Here is a 21,757-nt window from a genome sequence, read left to right as displayed (position 1 = left end):
AGATTTTTAGACTCCCCGCAAGTGCCATAATCAAGATACCTTAGAATTGGCCCTACTGGGGTGAATAGTGACCGAATCGAGGATTACATTATATGGCCCAATAAAGCTTCCTTTTGCACCTTGCTGACTAAAGATTGCCATCAATTCTAACAAGACAAGTACAGTAAATAGTTCAAGAAACATAATATATTCAAATTGTCTCCCTGAAGTTTTACACAAAACGTAAAATGTACTAAACATATTTTAAACTAAATGTTCCCAAGAATAAGGTTTACTTTTTAGAATAACACCCCAGCAAAGACCTCTTCCACCACACCCACCATGTTCGCTTGTCATACTGTACTTTTTGAGCAGTTATGCCGAATTACTTGTCAAATTCAGACTTAAGCACCTGAATACCAGAGACAGATACCACCCCCGCCCCGACTTTGGATGATATAATACGCAGAAAGCATAAGGGGTGAAAGGACAGACAGTGACCGGGTAGGTCATTCCCTTGCCTCCTGTCGAGCCTCTAATCCACCACTAGTGGTTTTGGAGCAGCATGCATGGTATGATGAGAGGTGGTGGCAGTTTGGCAGCAGGTGGGGACTCTTGGCAGACTAGATAAGCCTACAGACCCCTATTTAATCTTCACTGTACAACAAAAGCCAACTGTACAATTGAACTTCCTCGTCAATAAGTTTCTATATGTACTCATAACTATGCTGAACCTGTAACCTTGCATTTCTCTGGTCATTAGTAAACCCCTTTGGATATTGAGAGGGTGTGGAACAGACACCAAGGAACATCAAGAGCAATTCCCCGGTAAGCTGCCAAGATGGGGGCTGGTTTTGGACCCGTGGGGATCAGTTTTTTTGTTACACGGGGCAGGGGTCGCAGCATAGCTGTAATATCGGCCCCCCCTGTAACAAAAGCAGCCAAAACCAGCCCTGGCAACAGCTCACCCGCACCCCCACTCCCCAGGGGAGGACGAGGTGGGTGCCAGGGCCAGATTAGGTTACCAGTCCGGCTGTGACCCAAACATCCAGTTGTGCTGCCATCCTTACATGGCCATCAGAGAAGGCAGCATTATAACAGCATTCTAGGGGAGAGCAGGATGCCACCCAGGCGCCCGGAAAAGATTCCAGCAACCCAGACTCAAGTTAGCAATAAGCATCTCTCAAACCTCCCATCGTTAACCTTACTTCACCCTCAACACCACAATTTGGATGTGTCGTAACAGCCAGAGCAGTGAACTATGGAACTGGGGAACCAGGTTCGAGTCACAGAGTGAGCTCAACATCCTGTGATTGTGGGCCAGTCACTTAAGATCCCTATCCCTACCAAAGATGAATGTGTCCTTGTGTAATGTAACTGGTGCTCATGTAAAGTGCTCCAATACCTTAGGGTCGAGTTCACGCTATATAAAACGGCAGAAAAAAGAAAAAGCTTCCTCTATTTTCACCACATCTTCAAGACCAACTTTAAAACTTAGGAATGGGGCACGCTCACAAAGAGTAAGTAAGAGAGGCAGCAGCTACTCTACAGGTGAAAGTGCATCTTCACTGAAGCCAGTGTGGGTGGGACTGCGGGAGGGTGAATGTGAAAGCGAGTCAAATACAAGCTAGAAGAGCGAGTGCATGTATGTAAGAATGAGGGAGTGCATGTACGGATGAATAGGTCAGACATTTAAGGCCCCAAAAGGATGACCACCACACTGACCGTGTGATATGCAACAACAAATGAATGAAGGCCTTCTGCAAGGCTTCTTTTTGGTCCTAGGTAAAAGATGGGTTGTCGAATAGAAAAATCATGATCATATTTCTCACAATATACCTCTATCAATATATCCTCTAACTCCACTCTCTCGTTGATCTCAAACCCCATACCACTGCTATGAGCCCCAAAATAACCCATTCTAGACTCTTTCATACTCTACCCCTCCTTGTATCATATCATACTTCTCCGATCCCCGAAAACAAGCATTTCTAAAAACCCTTCCCTCCGACTATTCCCCATCCATCTCCCTTTTACTCATCCCAAGCCTCCTTTTCCTGCTCTGAGCTCCAAAACATCCCTCCACTATCCTTTTCATTCCAAACAATAGACTAACATGTCCACCTCTCAAATTCATTTATTTCACTATACTGATTCACCACTAATCCTTTATGGGCTCCGGAGTAGAGTGCTACTCGCCGAAAAAGCATTTCGATGACGCGTATGGGGTAGTGAGAGCTATATAATTAAAACAGAATACAATGATAACTTCAGTCAACAAATCAAACGTACTTCCTTGATCTGCTAAAATATCAAACCGCCCCACAATCCCCGAAGGTTGATGACAGAAGATGACCCATTGACCCAATCACTGAACTGCAAAAATGAATAGCTGGTTCTAGTCCGGGCCTGTGTGCCTTCAGAGCATGGTCTGAAAATGAATGTATGGAAACACCCTTATAACAAAACATCATATCCCCTGGGTGCGCCCTTAGCTCTTCCCACCCAAATCTTGCTGCATCTCTAAAGCATGCTGCAGAGAGGCAATTGTGTGACATGTGGCAAATGAACCCACCTTTGCTGGAGGAAAACTCAAACCCTCCTCACGCCCAAGCATCCACGACAAGCATCCACGACTGCCATCTAAGTCCCATGAGGCAATTCAGTGAACAGACCTCTCCGATGCAGAAGTCATTTATTCAGTCATTCGTGGTGGACGGCCGTTATTCACTTACTCACTTCCAGCCCCTCACAAACTAATTACAAACGACATCTAAATAAATAGCTCAATTAAAAAAACCACAAATGGATACGGTTGTGTTGGAGGGTGGGGGGGGGTACTTACGTTTAACTCAATAATCCACAGGAGGGAAACGAACAGAAGGTCAAAGGTCACAAAGAGGCAGAAAGTCCGTCTGACATCCGAGATTGGCTTCTTCTTCTCGGGAGTCAGGAAATAGTGCGGGGAGTAGAGCTGGCTCTGGGCGTAGGAGGTGTTGATGGATGCGATGGCGGGCAGGCTTTGCTCCAGCTCACTAGGGTAGGACCCCAGCGGCTTACTCATCGTCCTCTCAGAGCCGGGGCCCGGGGGCAGGCGCGGGGGTACGGCCAGCAAGCATCAGCACACAGTCTGAGGATAGAAACGGGGACAGTGAGTGGAAGGACATGTATAGAGCAGTGGCGTAACAAAACTTGAGAGGGCCCCCCTGCAAAGCACATGGAGGGGGGCTCCCCCGGCGGCATGGCCCACCATCTACCACTTTGCCCTACCACCCAGAAATCTAGCATATTTTGATTTGAAACCTCCAACATTTAAATGAAATGCCTCTATATTGTCTTTCTCTAAGTTCTAATGAGAAAGTGTGAAACACTCTTAACATACAAGCTATGCCATTTGTAACAATACTGTCAAAAGCAGATTATTTAACTGAGGCAGCAATCAGAACAAAGCCAAGGAGCGATCCTATTGTCTCAGGAACTGCCTATGGCTGAAGAACAAAGAACAACTATGAAGGTTCTGAAATAGAATTGACAATACCTTGAAACTTTGAAAGACCAACCCAAACCTGCAATTCCATAAAAACTCGACTGACAATATACTTGAGAAGTACACAAGCTATAACTCAGTATCCTGCGAAAGTCAAGAGAAATAGACTGGTGAATTATCTGCATGTTAAAAAAAAACGAGTAAGCAATAGGGTCTGAGGGAACACACTACCAGCCCGGACTAAGTGCCCCTACTAACAATATGAATACACAGAAGTCCAGGGGTATAGAAAACCAAACAAAAAGAAAAACAAAATCCACCTGTCTGCAGTGAACCTAACAAAAGCCTGAATGAAGCTAACACTAGAACCTAGTATTAAAGTCCTCATAAAGAGGACGTAATCCCATCACCCACCGTGGTGGCATGCTTCATCATATGGGATCTCCTCTTAACCAAACCTGGTTTGGCTAAGGAGCTGCCACTCCCAAGGTGTATCTAAGGGAGGAGCTCGCGGATGTTTTAAACTTCGCTAATGAAATGAGATCTCCTAAAGATCAATGAGGCTAGCCGAAGTTGGGTGAGGCCCTAAAGTGCAGTGTGAAACTAAGTGATATAAAATGGACTACAGGAACAGAAAGAGTTTAATTAGGAGTGTGCCTGTGCCAATGTTAAAAACAGAGTAGTTGCGCGGTCTGATCAAATTAACGAGCGCGCTTACAATAAACCAAAAAAAGGTCTACATGTTTCAGCCATAACAGATCATAAAATTGTGATCAAGGCTTTCTTCAGGACCAAATAACCAAAACTACTGCAACTGCAAGCTAGTGCAAAAGTGAGCACTGGCGTGACATCGTGTCTAAAAGTAGAAACATGAAACGATACAACCAACCTTGTACCACAGGATCGATTGCAAAAATTTGAACTCCTACCGGTCAAGAAGGTAAGTGCCAGTATCAATGTAATAAAACATGAAAAAATATATATATAATTAATAACCAGGAAATGTACTTCATACAGGTTTATAGACACTGCAAATCGAAGATATCAAATAACCCAATATGAATCTTACCCGGAATGAAATCGGGACTAAGCCTGCCGCTCCTGGTAGCAACTCAGAGCGTGAGGCAACGCTCTGTGAAGGAAACAATTAAAAACATGGTCTAGTATGATGAAACATGTGTGCATCAGAGGTGCAGCAGGCACCGAAGCCTGTCGCTCCCTCAACTGAATCGCAAAGACATTCAACAGGCAGGGAAACAAATGTATTCAAAGAGGGACCGTGGGATGACTCAACCATAGGGCCGAGTGAATCCTCACTAAATCCCAAAAGCAGGTACACTTTATATATACAAAATTAGAATAATTAACAATAGTGCCCGAAACAGCGGAGCACACGGATTTTCTTAAACTGTCAACATTGAAATCAAAACGGGCGATCGTAAATGAGGAGATCACCTCAAAGACCAAAATACCCGCATGTTATTTTTATTCATAATTTTTTGCATGATAATAGCAAATACCCTTCATAGATACTTCAAGAGTAGCTCGCACTTCACTGGTGTTCAAAAGTGCGCGACTCTAGTGTCAAGAAACAGCCTCAAGGGCTAACAACACTACCAGCAAAAAACGGGCAGTAGATAGAAAAAGGGAAACCCTCTATATACGAGTAAAGGCAGCCGCCGATGAACTCGAGAAAGGTACATCGCTGCCGATAATGCAGCAACAGTAGCACACGTCAGTAATTACAACAAATCTCCGAAGATTGTAAACGAAGATTCATAACAACCCAACCACCGCAATTAAAAAATACGGGCAGTGACTGGGAAAAACAGTGTTACGAACAAGACGGCACAATGCAGAAGGTGCATCGACACGGAGAATCTCACCTCTCCGTCGTTACCCCGAACCTTCTTCCTGGATGCTGGCGGCGGCAACCAGTAAACGGCCGAACACGGGGTAAAATAACACCAACAACGCCCAGACGCACAACATAGCGTAATGACGTGGCGCGTCAGTGGCAAAGTGCAGAGCCCTATTGATGACGTCACAGCAGGCAAGGGAAGTCTGGGAAATGTAGTTACCCAGTCTCAAAAACCTCCGGCCAGATCATATAAAGCCTGAGAACTTACAAGAGAACAACAATGAGTTCCAGAGAAACAATCTACCACAGTCATGCCACACAGATGGAAAGGGACCAACACAACAGTATTGGTCACTTCTAAAGGCATCCTAGGCTGATCGGACAACAAAACGCAAAATAACCGAACAAACCCAACTGGATCACTAGTGTGTAGGTAAGCATAGTGGTATTCTGCATGATGTTTGACATGAAAGCAAATAACAGCAGACCATGCACACCATCCACTAGACTATCTAGTGAAAAAACTACCACTTGCCTGTAGGCTGTTTGAGTGCTGATGAAAAATCACAATATACAGATACAGTCACTAAAATACAACCCACTCACGATAAACATCTACAGATGGGACCATGGTATGGAATCATTTAGACCAAAACAGTCACTTTGTAACTTAAACACCCAACGTTGTTCTTTATTGAAAAGAAATTTAGACACATCAGAAACGTGTGCAGGAATAAATGGTTGTTCAAGTACCGTCCAAGACATCTGATTAGGACTGTGATTACACTCCAAGAAATGGTTAGTCAGTCTCGTTGATGCCTTTTTGCATCGAATGGTGCTCTTATGTTCCATGATGCGTTGTTTCACTTTTCTCATGGTCATCCCCACATATTGTTTCTGACAGGGACAAGTGCTTAGGTACACTAACTTCTCACTATTGCAATTAGTGTGACGCAATGGTTTCCACGGTTTGGCAAGACCAATGTTAATCTCAGTAGTGTGTGCTGTCTGCGCACAAACCACGCACCCACCACACGGGAAGTGTCCCCTAACCGGTGGAAGATCCCATAAGGGGTTAGCAACAGTTGGTGGTACGCTACGAGGTCTGGTATGGACCATGGCATCACGCAAATTGTCCCCCTTTTGTACGAAAAAAGCGGAAAAGCCAATTTTAATTGGCCAGTATTCAAAATACGCCAATGTTTCCGCAAGATCTTCTGAATTCGATTGGAAAACGTACTGAAGGTGTTCACAAAAGTCAATCTCTCATGTTGTGCTTTGGGAACAGCAACTTCTAAAAGGGCATCCCGATTGTTATTGGCTGCTCGTTTATAAGACTGTTTGATCAGCTTCGATGGATAGTTTCTAAGCTTCAGGTTCTGCAAGAGAACATTGGCATGTTTCGTAAAAGCTTCGGTGGTAGAACAGTTCCTTCTCAACCGAAGGAACTGGCCAAAAGGCAGACCAGTCCTTAGTCCCTTAGGATGGAAACTGTCAAATTTCAACAAAGAGTTTCTTGCCATGGGTTTAGTATATAATTCACTACCAAGGCCTCCCTCTGTAGGAAAGATCCACAGGTCCAAAAAAGCCAAACCCAGTTTGCTAAATTCAACAGTGAAGTTGAGGAAGACATTTTGGTCATTGGGCCAATGGTGAAAAGCCGAAAGAGAGACATCGTCTCCTCTCCATATGACCAAAACGTCATCGATGTAACATTTCCATACTTTGATGGATCCAAGAAAGGGATTGGTTGACGTGAGCACGTAATTCTGCTCGAAGAGATGAACATAGAGATTGGCCAGGCTGGGGGCAAAAACACTGCCCATTGAAGTACCGGAGATCTGAAGGAAAAACCGGTCTTCAAAGTTGAAAAAATTTTCCGTCATGGCCAGCCTGGCACACTCCATTATGAAAGGAACAGGTGAACTCAGTGGCTCAACGATGTTGTCCAATAGCGATCTAATCGCTTCAAGTGTATCAACCTGGGGAATGCATGTGTACAATGATTCCACATCGAAACTGACCAAATAGTCAGTCTCAACGTTGAAATCAATACCAGGTAATATGTTCAAGACGTCCTTGGTATCCTGAATGAACGTGGGCATCGTTTTTACCAATGGTCTCAAGAACACATCTACAAAAGATGACAAGGGTTCTAAAAGTGATCCGATGCCCGAAATGATGGGTCTACCAGGAGGAGGACGTTGCTCCTTATGCACTTTAGGCAATGTGTAGAAATAAGGAGTCACAGTGTAAATCGTCACCAAGTAGTCAGCCTCAAGACTAGAGATCCATCCTTCCAATTTTGCTTCGGACACCAGTTCACAAATCTCTTTTTGGAGTCTCACCGTAGGATCGGAACTCAACAGTTTGTAAAAGCTCTCGTTAATGAGTTGCCGCAGGCACTCTTCACGGTAGTCTGAGGTGATAAGTATAACAATAGCACCGCCTTTATCGGCCGGCTTGATGATAATAGCCGGATTTTTGGACAAGGATTCAATAGCCTTTTTGTCAGTGTTAGAGAGATTATGATAGTAGTTGTTAGAGCCCATGTCTAATTTCGAAACCTCAAGGGAAACCGCTGTTTCGAATGCCAGTACAAGTGGGGGTACCGAACTCGCGGGAGGTACAAAGGTGGATTTATTACGTAACCCACTATCTGTAATCTGATCCATTGGGGTAGCATTCTCAACGGTTTTATCTTGAAAGAAAAAACGTAATCTGATCTTACGAAAGAATTTGGCTAGTTCACACTGGATCATGAATGGATCACCTGGGTTTGTAGGTACAAAACCCAACCCCTTGTTAAGAACATCCGTTTCAGCAGGGGTCAAAAGATGTGAACTCAGATTGACAATCAACTGCTGCTGGGACCTGCCGTTTGAGGCCCCTTCGTCATGCTGCGCAGACTGCGTGGAGATGGCGGCAGACTCCAGTGTACTCGTGTTTGGCCCTGTTGTCCTCTCCTTCTGCCTCGGTTTCTGCCTCGACCTTGCCCTAAAAAAGGCTGTTGTTGAAACATCTACGGAGGCGGGTTGAAAGGCATCATTTGTGGGTGGAATGGGACATTCGGAAAATGCCACGGAGCCGGGTTCCACCATTGTGTATGGGGATTCCCTTGCCAATTCCGTCTGTAGCCCTGTCTGCCTCTCCCTCGGTTAAGCAAGAACTACCCCAAATAGCTAAAAAAGGCTTAGCAAGGGGGCGGGGGGATGGGAGGCCTAGCAGCGATGGGGTTAAATATTGCAAATGCGAGACCAAGTGCATTGCAAATGGTGCAGGATGGTTTTAGTCCTTACTGCAGGGATGTGGAAATCCTATAGCCCAATGCCTGGTACATATTGTTTGGGAATAACACTGAATTTACTCCAACTGACCAAGGACTGGTCAATATCAACACACGTAGATGGAATATTGTGAGGAAGCTATTGAGGGAAAATATTAACTTCACCACTAGGTGAGTAAGGAAGCAATTCCTTTTGGTTTAGGTACCCTCACACACCCTAGTGGTGTCATGCTTCATCATCGGGTCACCCCGATGCCTAGAAGTCGGGGTGGGCTCAACCACAGTGTTGGGAGCTCTTTGAAGATATTGTAGACCATGGGGGCTAGAAAATTAAAAAACCTCAGACAGATCCCCAGTATCCCTTTATTATCGGGTCTGTCTGGGATACTAAAATTATTTAAATTAGGGTCTCTATAGGATTGTTATGGTCCTATGACCCTAGTGCCAACATGTTTCAGTCCGTATGTGGCCGTAAAGGTCCAGGACTTTCTTCAGGGCAAACAGAAGGCCACCCTGGGTAACAGAGGAAGGAATTCCCTAACCTGTTTTTCGTAGCAAGGGCAGAGTAGCTGCTCCTTGTTTGAGCGACTGATTAATTAATCTGTCATGCTTCGTATCCCATCCAAATTTCGAATGACATCCGTTTCTCGAAACGCCGGGGATCGAGACCAAGTAGGTGGACAGACGGGGCAGGACTCTTGACGAAGGTTTGACTACAGAGCTACCCCCAATAGCCTTACGATCCCCTGAGAAACGGGTGTCATTCGAAAGTCCTGGACCTTTACGGCCACATACGGACTGAAACATGTTGGCACTAGGGTCATAGGACCATAACAATCCTATTGAGACCCTAATTTAAATAATTTTAGTATCCCAGACAGACCCGATAATAAAGGGATACTGGGGATCTGTCTGAGGTTTTTTAATTTTCTAGCCCCCCTGGTCTACAATATCTTCAAAGAGCTCCCAACACTGTGGTTGAGCCCACCCCGACTTCTAGGCATCGGGGTGACCCGATGATGAAGCATGACACCACTAGGGTGTGTGAGGGTACCTAAACCAAAAGGAATTGCTTCCTTACTCACCTAGTGGTGAAGTTAATATTTTCCCTCAATAGCTTCCTCACAATATTCCATCTACGTGTGTTGATATTGACCAGTCCTTGGTCAGTTGGAGTAAATTCACAGTGTTATTGATTATATAGGGAGGTGTTACTCTGACCTAGAATCCTCACCACCCTTCCGGCACATGAAATACCCTTTTCAATAGCCTTTTGTATACACATATTGTTTGGGGTCAAGGGCAACACGTTTTCATGTGTAGGCCCAACCCCGTACAGCACAAACCCTTTGGCTGCTAGTTTGCAGTACCACATTATGGATCAGGGAACGGCACTGCAGTTAAGGTCATATTTGTGTCCCGGTGTTAATGCTGTTCAAACATGTATTTATGGTTCATTAATGCCAAGCCTTTATCATTAGGGTGAGCGCTTTAAGTAAATGTTTTAAGCTCAGACTGCACTACTATCAGTGGTTCCAGTATAAAAATGTGTACACAAGTTTTCAATGTTTAGCAATATGAGGCTATGTATACCGTTCCCAGAATTCTCTCTGATTAGATGCAAATATTTGCAGAAGATTGAAAGCAAAATTGATGATTCTTTGGTTTCAAAATAAAATGTTCACAAAAAAATGCAAAAACATTTCGCTAAACTACAGTAAAATGTTAAGTACCATTTCTTTGCAGCATCATTAAGTAAAATGTGTTAATGTATGCTAGCATTGCCCAAAATATTTATAATGGAAAAATCAGGGTAACCAGTTTTAATAATATGATGGGAAACATAAAAATAAACAAGCATTGGTAAAGCCAGTAGGTCTGAAATTGTTGGTCAGCCTTTTACTTTTGTCAAGGTGCGACTTGTTTTGGCATGGTTTCTGTAAAACCGTATTGGTGTGTGAGCTGCCAGGCCCCTCACCATTTTAACAAACATTGGCAAAAGCAAAAACAAAATTTGGTCTCAAAAGCACACATTGCCACAGTGTTCTTGGCACTGAACAAAACGACTGTCAATACGCTCCTTGTAAAAGAACAGAATGCTGTCACTCAAAGTGAAGCTAGCACATAGACAGAGAATTTTAATAAACACATAAAAGTCATGGTTAACGCTAGACCTATTTAGGGGCCCGATTACTAAATGAAGTCTCAAAAGTGCACCCATGTCCTTGCATTAAGTGCAGATATACGACTTGTGTGAATTCACTCGACTTTACACAAGTAGGCCAAGAAATAGTACTCCTAAAAAAGATTTGTGAACTGCATTTCAGCATGAGCAAATATCCAGGTGTAGATTTGCTCAAGCGAAAATCTGACTGTTTGCAAGTTCACTTTCCGTCCAACCACTTTTTTTCCCAACCCTGGAAGAAGTTTTATGTCTGCCATGGTCAGGAGTAAATTTCCAACCTCTCTCAGTATGGGAAAACAGAGAGTTGGTGAAAACCCTTAAAACATGCAAGTTAGTAGGTTTGCACAGACTCAAAAGGGCATTCCAACCCTGGAACTATTGCTTACCTCTACCTTCAGCCCCAGTATGTAGATCTACAGAAACACAGCAACATAAGGGAATTGCTAGTATTCACACCCTACTACGGAAGGAGCCGTGCCATAATCGGAGAGGCTATTTTAGAGGTCTAATGTATAATGAGATTGCTGCCATCATTTGTCGCCGCATTACACGGCACCAAAGAGACAAGTGAACTTTGTTACAGGACAAGTGAAGTTATGAAGCAACCGGCCCCAAGGACAAGGAGATATTTTATTACATTTCACACCCCTGTTACCGTTAAGATACGTCAGGTTACAAGTTTAATGGCACAAAGAAATTGAGCCCTTCAAAGGGTGATAATGAAATAAAATTGTGATAACAGTAACACTGGTTATTTACAGCAGTGTAAGCAGGAAAAACTGTGGTAGGAAACAGGGCAACATTGTTACACACCAAAAGGCCGGAATAGAGATTCTTAGGGCTGCAAGCATTAGTATGAGGGAACATTATTTAAATCTTCGAGAGGTTGTTAAAAGTACGTAAAGAAAGGTTAACTCCAGCCCTTCAAAACTTGTTCAGGTAGAAATAAGACGCTCTTCTTCCATGAAGCCGTAAAGCAACAGCTGCTGCCTCAAGCACTGGCACTGCCAACCCTCTCTCACCTCCACCCCGACGTCTTTCAGGGAGCTCACAGAAATCCGCAGGCTGTGCAGAGTGCCAGCTGGCAGACCTGTTCGGTCTGCATGGGAGCGGCCAATCTCACTCGGCGCACAGCAACATCTCCATCACCTTTCTCCTGCCTCCTGTTGCAACACCTCCTCCTACCATCACTTTACTGGTGTACTTGGTCTCTCCCATCACCTAAAAATTCATCACTCCACTAGGGCATCATAAATGACCATCGCACTCAGTCCCGGTGCATTCTAATTACTCCATCACTCTCCTGGTGCAAATTTCCAAAGGCTTCCATGCACACCCCAGCCCCTCCCCCACTCCGCTGGGGCACCAAACCCTCTCCAGTTACTCCCTTGCCCTCCATTACTTCGCGAGAGGACCTCCAACCCTCCAGTTACTCCTTTGATGCACAGTAATCCCCCATAAACCCCTTCGTAAATGCTAACCCCTCCATTACTCCAGTGGTACACGACAACCACTCCACCACTCCCCTGGATGACCTGAACTGTATTACTCAGTGGTGCACTGCAACCCTCTTGTCCACTCTTTCCTGACTTCCAGTTTCACCTTAAATTCAAATCCCCGCTGCCTTGAAAGTACACTTCTATGCGTACATGCACAATTTAAGAACACCCATAAAAATGCAGCATTTCCACTTGCATAACTTCACAAACATCAACTTCCCAGTTTATAGGCCACAGAACACAATTATTTTTGTGCTTTTACACTGAACTTCTGGGCACCAATTGCCCCCTCCCCCAAGCTAGACACATGACGGGCAGAACAATCGCTTCCACTGCAGCAACTAGCTCCATCTTCTCACAGCACATCATGTCGGGCAGAGCATTTCACATCCTATCCGATGCACAGCAGGCCCCAGCTGCAGTTGGACCTTCCCGGCCTCAGCTGTAGTAACATATCATCAGGACGCGCTCTGCTCGCATCACTAAGGAAACTCAATTCCAAACCCCTCATTCTCTGTGTGGAATTGGGAAATTCTTTCTGCTAACCATTTTGTGACTGGAAACCCAGCAAAAAAAATATTTGCAATGCTATAGGTCTCGCATCTAAATATGAGACCTATGGCATTGCAAACAAACGGCCGCCATTGTCCCAGTGGCTGTGAAAGTGGGTGTGGCCCACTGAATGTAAGCAAAGCACGTCCTGATGCCTAACGTAGGGAAAACTCAATAAATAAAAAGAACACTTACTGTGTAACAACCAAGTAAAGGGGCCAGTAGCCATGGGAGGATACAAATTACAAGATGGCCCTACTAAGGAGGGACTAACGAGCCTCATAATGAATCAGAAGACAGAATTTACAAAGGACAAACACCCAAGCCAATGAAAATAGGGTCTGGGAGGGATGGCATCAAAGTGAGAACCCAGTGGGACAAGAGATTGAAAGTGAGGGGACCTTTGGCAGCCAGGGCCGGACTGGGAACCAAAACCGGCCCTGGCAAAGTTGTTGGGCCCCCATGGATACTGGCGTGGGCTGAGAAAGAGAGTGGTCCACCTCTATTCTTTGGGATCTGTGATGGTGGAAGGACGTGAACCATTGCAACACCAGACCAGAGAGGCCCATCCTGTGCTCCAAAATAGATAAGAGGTTTACATGATTTACAGTATCAAATGCAGAGGAAAGTTCAAGGAGGATTAGGAGGCAATATTCATTGTGGTCGAGCATTTTTTAAATGTCATCGATAACGTGAGTGAGAGCCGATTCAGTGCTGTGACCACTCCGAAAGCCAGATTGGTGTTGGTCTAGTAGTTGGAAATTCTCAATGTGAGGGCAAAGTTGTGATTGGATGCTTTTTTCAAGGAGTTTGGCCAGATTAGGGATGATGGAGATAGGGCAGAAGTTGTTAAGGTCAGCACTATCAGCATTAGTTCTTTTTAGAATAGGTGAAGCCTGAGCTGCTTTTAGGCAATCAGGGATTGTACCTTGAGACAGTGAAGCATTGATAATCTTTGCCAAAGGGGGGGATGACTTCCTTGATTTCTTTGAAGACAGAGGGTGGGGGTCGCTAAAATGATTAAATGGGTGGATACTCTGAAGAATCTTGTTAATGTCTCTTTCGCTGAAAGGAGTAAAGGTGCCCTATGAGGCATTGTTCTTAGTGCTCAGACTAGCTGGTTCGAGCTGTTCTGAGAGGGAAGGAGGGTGCGCAAACCAATGGGATGGCAAAGAAGCCTACTTCGATTCCAGTTCGATATTGAGAAGTCTTGATTTCTCAGTAAAGAAAGCAGCCAGAGCGTCGCATGAGGGTGGGCTGAATTCTGGGCCAGAGCGAATGGGTGCATCAACTGATTGCGGTTTAACAATTTCAAACAGTTACTGGGGCGATTAGAGGCTTGGTTGAATTGTGACCTGATGTAGTCGGCCTTGGCGCGCTTGATTTGTTTGTTATAGGAGCTCCTTACCGTTCTAAGGACTTTAAACTGATCCGAGGATGGTTTGGATCTCCAAGATCGTTCAATTGCCCTTAGGTTGCATCGTTCAGAATTTAGGTTGTCATTGAACCATGGTTTGGAGATTTTTGTTAAGGCTTTTTTTTGTTGGAGTGGTGCAATGGAATCCGTGATAGTAGAGTTGTAAAAGTCTGTGAGTAAATTAACCCACTGACATGTCAGCATGGGAGGAAAGGGCAGATTTACATTGGGTTGCTAGTTCAGCTGTATTGATATGTCTAAGGTCCCTTTTTCATATCTTCAGCTTCTTCGGTTGAACCTTCTTCAGGACACATCCCAGTTAATATAAAAGAGGATGATGTGATGGTCGGACCAATCACAAGGGGAGATGTTATCCAGAGAGATGGTGTTTCCACTGGAGAGGATGAGATCCAGGATTTCTCCTTTATTATGCGTTGGCCGGTCACAGTATTGAATCAGCTTGTGATCATCTAGGAAAGATTTAAGGCATTGACTGCTTTGTCATTGGGGTTAGACCAGTGAAGGTTGAAATCACCAAGGAAGATTTGGGACACTACGGAATAGACATTACCGGAAATGATTTCCATTAATTTCTCGATGAAGGAGAGATTGTCCCCCACTGGAGGTGATAGAATGTATGTAGTTTACATACCGGGAGGTGGTTACTTGACATGTTGAGACAGAGGTATTCACTGGAGGAAAGCGTGAGGATTCAGAGTGAGAGACCGAGAGTGTACGCCGATATACACAAGCTAGGCCACTGACCTACTTCAAGCAGGGATGTATTCTCCCCAATATTGCCATAGGTTGGCCTGGGCCACTGCATGATGTTACGGGGCTCACCACGGATAGGGTTTGTTGCTTCGAGCTGCGGCACCTCCATGCCTGAATCTGTGAGAGTTAATTCCTGGCGTGGGAAGGATTGGCATCCTGAGGAACTGAGCAGGGTGGGACCGGCAACCACTCTCAGAACACCGGCAGAAAAGGGCGCTCCTCCCCCTGGGGCCCGAGGGTGGGCGTCCATTAGCTACAATAAATAAACCCTATCGGCTCTTAGCAGGAACGGCCCCACAGGAAACAACGGCACTGAGTCCCTCCCCCTCCATGTACTGCAGCCTTCATCTTAAAAAGTCTGGGAAACACCGTTCAAGTCTTAAGGGACCGTGCTGGGTGCTATTTTACACACTATATCCACAAATACGCAACATGGGGTTTTCTACAACGCGTTTGTGTTGCGATTGGGAATCACAACGAGAACAAGCAGTCATGGACGGCATCCTCCCAGGTCAGAACTGCATGCAGGGACTGCGTGCGCGTGGCTGAGTGCGCGTGGCTGCGTGCGCGTGGCTGCTCACTTCCACGGCAGTACTCCATGGGAGTTAACTTCCCAGAAAAGGTGGGACATGCACCCACCAGTAGTCATTTGCAGGCTCCAAGTTTTACAGGACACACACAAAGGCCAATACAAAGGCGTGGGAGGAGTCAAACCCCACAAGTACATACCACAGATCACCACAGCGCAAGCGCTGTAAGCTCAACCTAAAAATAGTCCCACAGAAAAAAACACTTAAGCAACCAAAGTATAAAGATACTTGTGCTTTGGAGTTGCCCTGCGGGAGGAAACTAAACACAAAGGTGGGACAAAGAAGGATTCACTATTAGCAACTACGCATTTGTAAAAGACAATGGAAGGAACAAATAAAAAAGCCAGGTGGCGGGCTGTAAGCCTACAGAGTGAACGCAGCACTTTGTACTATACCTGTATAATTGTACACAAGGTGCCTGCACACATTCTACTGTCTGCTTGGCGTCTGTATACCGCAGCGTTAGCATGTAACAGTACCTTCATGCTCTCCATGCAGCTAAAAAAAAAAAACGTGCCCACATTTGCACATCAGGGCAGTTTGGCACTTGCATACGATCTATAGGTGTTTTGGAAGGTAACTGAGACTGCATACATATGTGCTTCATATGGGCAATGTTTGTAGTAATAGTAAGGAATTAGATGATGGCCCACAAAGACCATACACCAGGCCCAGAAATTGCCCCCTCACACTTTATTGCTGACATTGCAAAAAAATGTAATTTGGGGAAGCCATAAATTGGGGGTAAAGGTATGGAAATGGGGTAGAGTAACCAGGGCGGAGTCATAAAAAGCAGAGCCAGACAGTCAGCTTTTACTGTTTTTTTTTTTAGCTCTGCTGCAAAGCAGCTAACACAAACAAAGGAGACATTAAATCTGTTCCGGCTCAATTGGTTAAAAAGGCTGCATTTAAATAATGCGTATGTGGTAAGACATGCTGCATATATATTTGTGTACCCAACAAATATCTGGGGATAAAAATATTGGTAAAATAACTCCTGTGGTTAGTGCATTTGCTGGAGAGATCAGTCACAATTTTGAATCATAAAGTAGCATAGCGAAATAATGCATCTCCAGATAGTTCCCAGCCAGGATAATACTCTAACAGGAGGGCTGATGGCCTTTTTTCTTGGGTCTAGCTTGAATTGAAAATGCACATTGCTGCCCCAAATAGAAAGCAGACAGTACGGACGCTGCTGAATATGTCCCAGTGTTTGCAAATTACACCAGGACAAATTCAGCATAATTCAAAGGGTCTGGCAAGATCCCCCTCATTTCCTGCACTGTCAGACCAGCCCTTCTGGCACTGCCAGACAGCCCCGTAGGCCACTCCGACCCAGCCACAAAGAAAAGAATTGGGCCTAACTTTTTTCCAAAGCCTGTATCTGGGGTGCCTCTACCTCCGAGACTTGACTGTAGCCCCTCCTCTCAGGACAAATATTAAAATATGAGGCTGAATTCCACTCTGACACTATGCACTGGTTTGAGCCCATCCAGAGTTTAATTCTTTACTGCCTGGGTTTTATGTTGGGAAGAATTTTTCGCCATTCTGGCAACCTGTTCTGAACACAAATACATGGGATAATTCCTATCTGCCCTCAACAGACAGAAAGAGTTCCCATACACAGTACCGACCAATTGGCTGGGGAGAAACCCTACACCCACTCAATGCCTAAATACACAAAGTCTGAAAGGAGGACATTGCCTTGACTCGACACAGACTCCTGCCTTGAGCATACAATGGTCAAAACTTTGCCATGTTTATCTCTGTCCAACTCTCCCCTGTTCAGTTTGCTTTCCAGCATATTTACCCAACACGTATCATGGGGCTGTCTCTTCTCGGCACACACTGGTATGAGAAAGGGTGCTGGCTGCCCTAATCTGTGTAGTTTTTCCACCACTACTTTCCCAAGCCCAGTTCACAATCAGAGTCTTGCCAACGCTTTTATCACGTTGCTGCCCATTCTTGCTAGCCCTTTATTAGGGTGACACAATTTCTGCCAAATTTGAAGTGTACCACTGGATGCAGAGGAGGTTCTCTGTGTAGCGGTGTGGGAATCGACAGAAATTGCAGTTAGCATGAGCTGAAGCCATCCTGGTTGTCGCATCCATTTTGTTAGCCATGTGACTCTTCCGTCTTCACTGTTGCTTGCTTTTCTATTCTGCTTGAGTCATCAATTGTAGTTAACTCCTTCAGTACCGTGCCAGAGCAATGTGTGTGGTCAGAAAGGCCTGTAGCTGCTGGAATGCACCTGCTTTAGAATGTAACTGTCAGGTTATTTCAACTGATGTATGCAGTTCCGTTTCTCCTCCCACTCTGCTGACTAAGTAATGTTTGTCTGACCATGTTGGTCAATAGCTATCCCTGTGTGCGCCTGTACCTTCTATTTGAGTCTCCATGCTTACTTAGCTACAAAGTGGGTATAAAAGACCCATGGTTTCTGCATTCCATGTACTACCTCCTACAGTGCCCGAGGGTGCTATATTGATGTAGACCCACTCATGTGTGACTGATAAACTTGTTATTTGATATTTCAGCTTCCGTGTTATCTCTATTTTGTTGGTCTAAGGACCCGTGGACAAGATAAGGGTGACCCCTGCACCGGTGAGCCCCTAAAAAGGCTCATTTCCACAGCTGCTGTAGGTATGTGTACAGTATGGTCCAGGTACTGTCTACATTTGGCGATTGTGTCTTCAGGCGCTGCTAAAGGTCCAACGATTCGGGCTGGGATTGTGAGGGCACTCCAATTCTACCTCTCAGTCCACCTTGTCTACTCACTGAGACATCACATTAGTACAGCCTACGATTTCCTGTTACACAGAATTTATTCTTTGCCTGCTGTGAAAACATTCCACATTCAGTTCTTTTAAGTAACGAAACAACATAAAACACTTTATAAAAACTCCTAAATAAGTAAATAAATAAAAAAAATATTGCAGCATAAGGAGGAATAGTTTTGGTGTTTTAATCTGATAGAATGACTGCCGAAAGGGGCAACAAGGACTAGGAATTGTAGTTTGGTAACATCATACTTTGGTCCAACCATAAACGTTACTCACAGTTTGCAAGTAAAGAGCCCCAATCCTAGAATGCGCACCAGTGTCCGGAACAATGCCTCTCTCCCCATCAAGACAGGTCCAACCTTGCACCCCTTTAGAAAAAGATACACCGGTTTGAAGAGCGCCACATCACAATGCAATAACCACGCCCAGCTACGACTCCGTTTGTTTGTGGACTGTAATGCTGCCCTTAGCCCTGTACAGCAAGCACTCCGCTGCCTTCTGGCAAGGTTCACGCCACTCAAATAAAACTCATATGTACAACACGTATAATGTTCGAATCATTAGTTTTCAACAGGAACTTGAGCACCTGAAATTCGGAAAGCGACTCAAACACACTCTTCTTAACTAGGGCCCGTTTTTAGTTCTTCTTAGCCACAACAGCATCACTTCAGCCCCTAAAATGGGTCTCCATATAGTATTTTATGTAATTGTAGTTCATCCACCCATTTATTCATTCCATTTGCCGGGATACACTTCTCAGGTTATGCACCATTAGCATTCTCATAGAATCAGGTAATTATTGATTTTAAAGACCACCACCTCTACAGAGAAAGGCAAACCTGGAATTGAAGATCACAAGTGACATTGCTGTTTGGAATGGCCTTGAGCTGCAGAGGTCTTGGAACAGGGTGAGAACTCACTGACTGCATGCAGATTTAGAAGTCATAAAGACCTGTCCTGATCGCTCACAAAGGACTTCTATCAGAAAGACACATTAAGGGGCTGACTGGAGGTAAGGGGGGCTGTCTCCAGTGAGGACAAAGACAACTCAGGCTTTTCACCAACAGCTGGGCTGAGAGTGTTGTCACTAGCTGAGATCAAGCTATGTGAGACAGGGCCAAGAACATGTTTCCTTGGGTGCTGTTACTCAGATGGAGCAGCAGAAAGTTCTTAAAGGTTATTTTTAAGGCATTGTTACCAAGGCCGTAGGAGACACAAAGGGCCTCATGTAGGAAGCCAAATACCGGTCGGTAACGGCCGAAATTCGGTAAATATCCCGTTACCGACCGGTATTTAGGCTTTTGCGATGTAGGGGGCTGATTTCTGGATTCGGTATTTACCGAATCGGAAATTAAGAAATCGGTAAAATACCGATTCGGTGAATACCGAATCCTGAAATCAGATGTAGGGAGCACTTTAAAGAGTGACAATTAGTAATAGAAATTCGTTATTTACCACCAAATACAGGTTGGTGATAAATAACGAATACCTTGCAAAAAGTAATATTTTGCAGATTTAAGAGTGCCATGTGGCAGACATACATGCCCTTAGGGCATGTATGTGCGCCACATGTGCACACATGCAAGATTCAGGGGTGCAACAGGGTGTCAATGTGACACCCTGCCACCCTTGAATATGCTCCCCCCATTACCGAATCGGTATTTACCGAATCGGTAATGAGGCATACCTTCCCATTGATTCCTATGGGCCTGGAGGCCCATAGGAATCAATGGGAAGGTATGCCTCATTACCGAATCGGTAAATACCGATTCATAATTACCGAATTTTTCCGATTCGGTAAAATTTACCGAATGATTACCTACATCACATTTACCGATTCATAAATACCGAATCGGTAAAATTCGGTATTTATGAATCGGTAAATGTGATGCTCCCTACATATGGCCCAAAATGTCTGGGGGGAGCACAGACAGCCAAGTGCCTGGTTTGGTTCCAAGAGCCAAAGCATGAGTCGAGCCATCAATAGATGTAAATCAGGTAAGAAATGGTACAAAAAACTGTGAGACACTGTAAAATGAAATGCACTTTTCAACATTTTTTCTAAATTAAGTACCCGATTGTCACTCAATTCAGTGATATTTACTGTATGTAAATATATGTAAATGTATGTAAATATATGTAAATATATGCAAGTCAAGAATTCCCCCATGCACTAGCAACCTTGCCATGAGTTTAACAAAATGTGTCCGTTTATGTTGTCTAATTCTATAGCCTATATTGGTCCTAGATGAGAAGGAAGATGATTTTCTATTAAATATATAAGTAAGGTTCTGTATAGGATAGATCTTGTATGGAATTACTTCAATGAGCTCTCAAACTGGATAGTTAACAGAAAAATGTGCAGTGAAATACAGCAGTAAGACCTGGATTACATAATTTGATTAAGTGGGGATGCCGGGATTAGGACCCATGATCCCTAGTCTCACACTAAACAATGCAGAGACTTTAGAGTTACAGCCTTCTCTCTTCCACTTAGCGCCAGAGGTCAGTGCTTTGTATTCATGCATGAAAGTGTCCCCAAACTTTTTTCTCCAATGCTGATGGTTATGGTTTTAAAAGTGCACTGGAGCATCCTAACCAGGCCCGATTGCCAGTGCTGTCTCCCTAAAAGTGATGTATGTGAAGTGGTAACTCCAATTGGCAAGGAATCTAGCCCCCTTAAAAGTCTCTGGTAAGTAGTACCAGTGGTACCCAGGGCATTTAGAATTAAAGGGGTCACCAGGGCCTGAAGCACTGGCTGTGCCACCCTGTGTGGCCCAAGTTAACAGATGACAGCAGTCCTGCCATTGCAGATTGCAGAAGCTATGCAAACTGCTCCAACTCAGCTTCTCTGTCAAAATGAGTAGCATGGTCACAACACTATTTTTAATATATGTCAGTCACCCCTATGGTAGGCCTCTAGAGCCAAAAAGGCAGGGTTCATTATATTAAATGTCTGGACATATAAGTGCAAGCTTACATGTTCCTATAGTTGCATCTTTCTATTAAGGGCTACTATAAAAGTGTTCAGGGGGCATAGCATAAAATAGGCTGCCAACGCCATTATGGTCTCACTGAAATATATATCGTTTGGTATCAGACAACTTGTCTCAAACCCAACATTTTCTAAAGTCGGATTTTATAGGACATGCACCCAGGTGGCTACTTTAGAAGTTGCCTATGTGGTTGCCCCAGCCTTTTCTGTACCCTGGCTGCCAGCCTACAGCTGCTGCGGCCAAGACAGGAATCTAACCCCCTGCCAGAAGGTGTGAACACTCCCAAGAGTCAGAAACTAAGGCCTGTCTGGGAAGGAGGTGACACCTCTATACCTGACAGGATGGCTA

At 44.6% G+C, this 21,757-nt stretch overlaps 1 protein-coding gene across 26 annotated transcripts in view; it reads right to left on the bottom strand.

Annotated features, from left to right (window-relative positions):
- Window positions 1-21,757, bottom strand: part of LOC146869369 (stAR-related lipid transfer protein 3-like) — a 138,585-nt gene that overhangs the window by 104,144 nt on the left and 12,684 nt on the right. For 15 of the 26 annotated variants that reach the window (XM_085653293.1, XM_085599644.1, XM_085654214.1 and 12 more), the window contains one exon: window positions 2,825-3,109. In XM_085653293.1, coding sequence (XP_085509419.1) covers window positions 2,825-3,043 — 219 coding nt within the window. In that variant the 5' untranslated portion in view covers window positions 3,044-3,109. Of the gene's footprint in view, window positions 1-2,824; window positions 3,110-18,689; window positions 18,782-21,757 lie in introns of all 26 variants that reach the window. The other 11 variants (XM_085653461.1, XM_085654540.1, XM_085653792.1 and 8 more) reach the window with 1 other exon arrangement.

The sequence above is a fragment of the Triturus cristatus genome, chromosome 1_1 (assembly GCF_964204655.1).
Source record: "Triturus cristatus chromosome 1_1, aTriCri1.1, whole genome shotgun sequence".
Lineage (NCBI taxonomy): Eukaryota > Metazoa > Chordata > Amphibia > Caudata > Salamandridae > Triturus > Triturus cristatus.
Note: the sequence above shows the minus strand (reverse complement) of the source record. Positions and strands in the feature narration are given on the sequence as shown.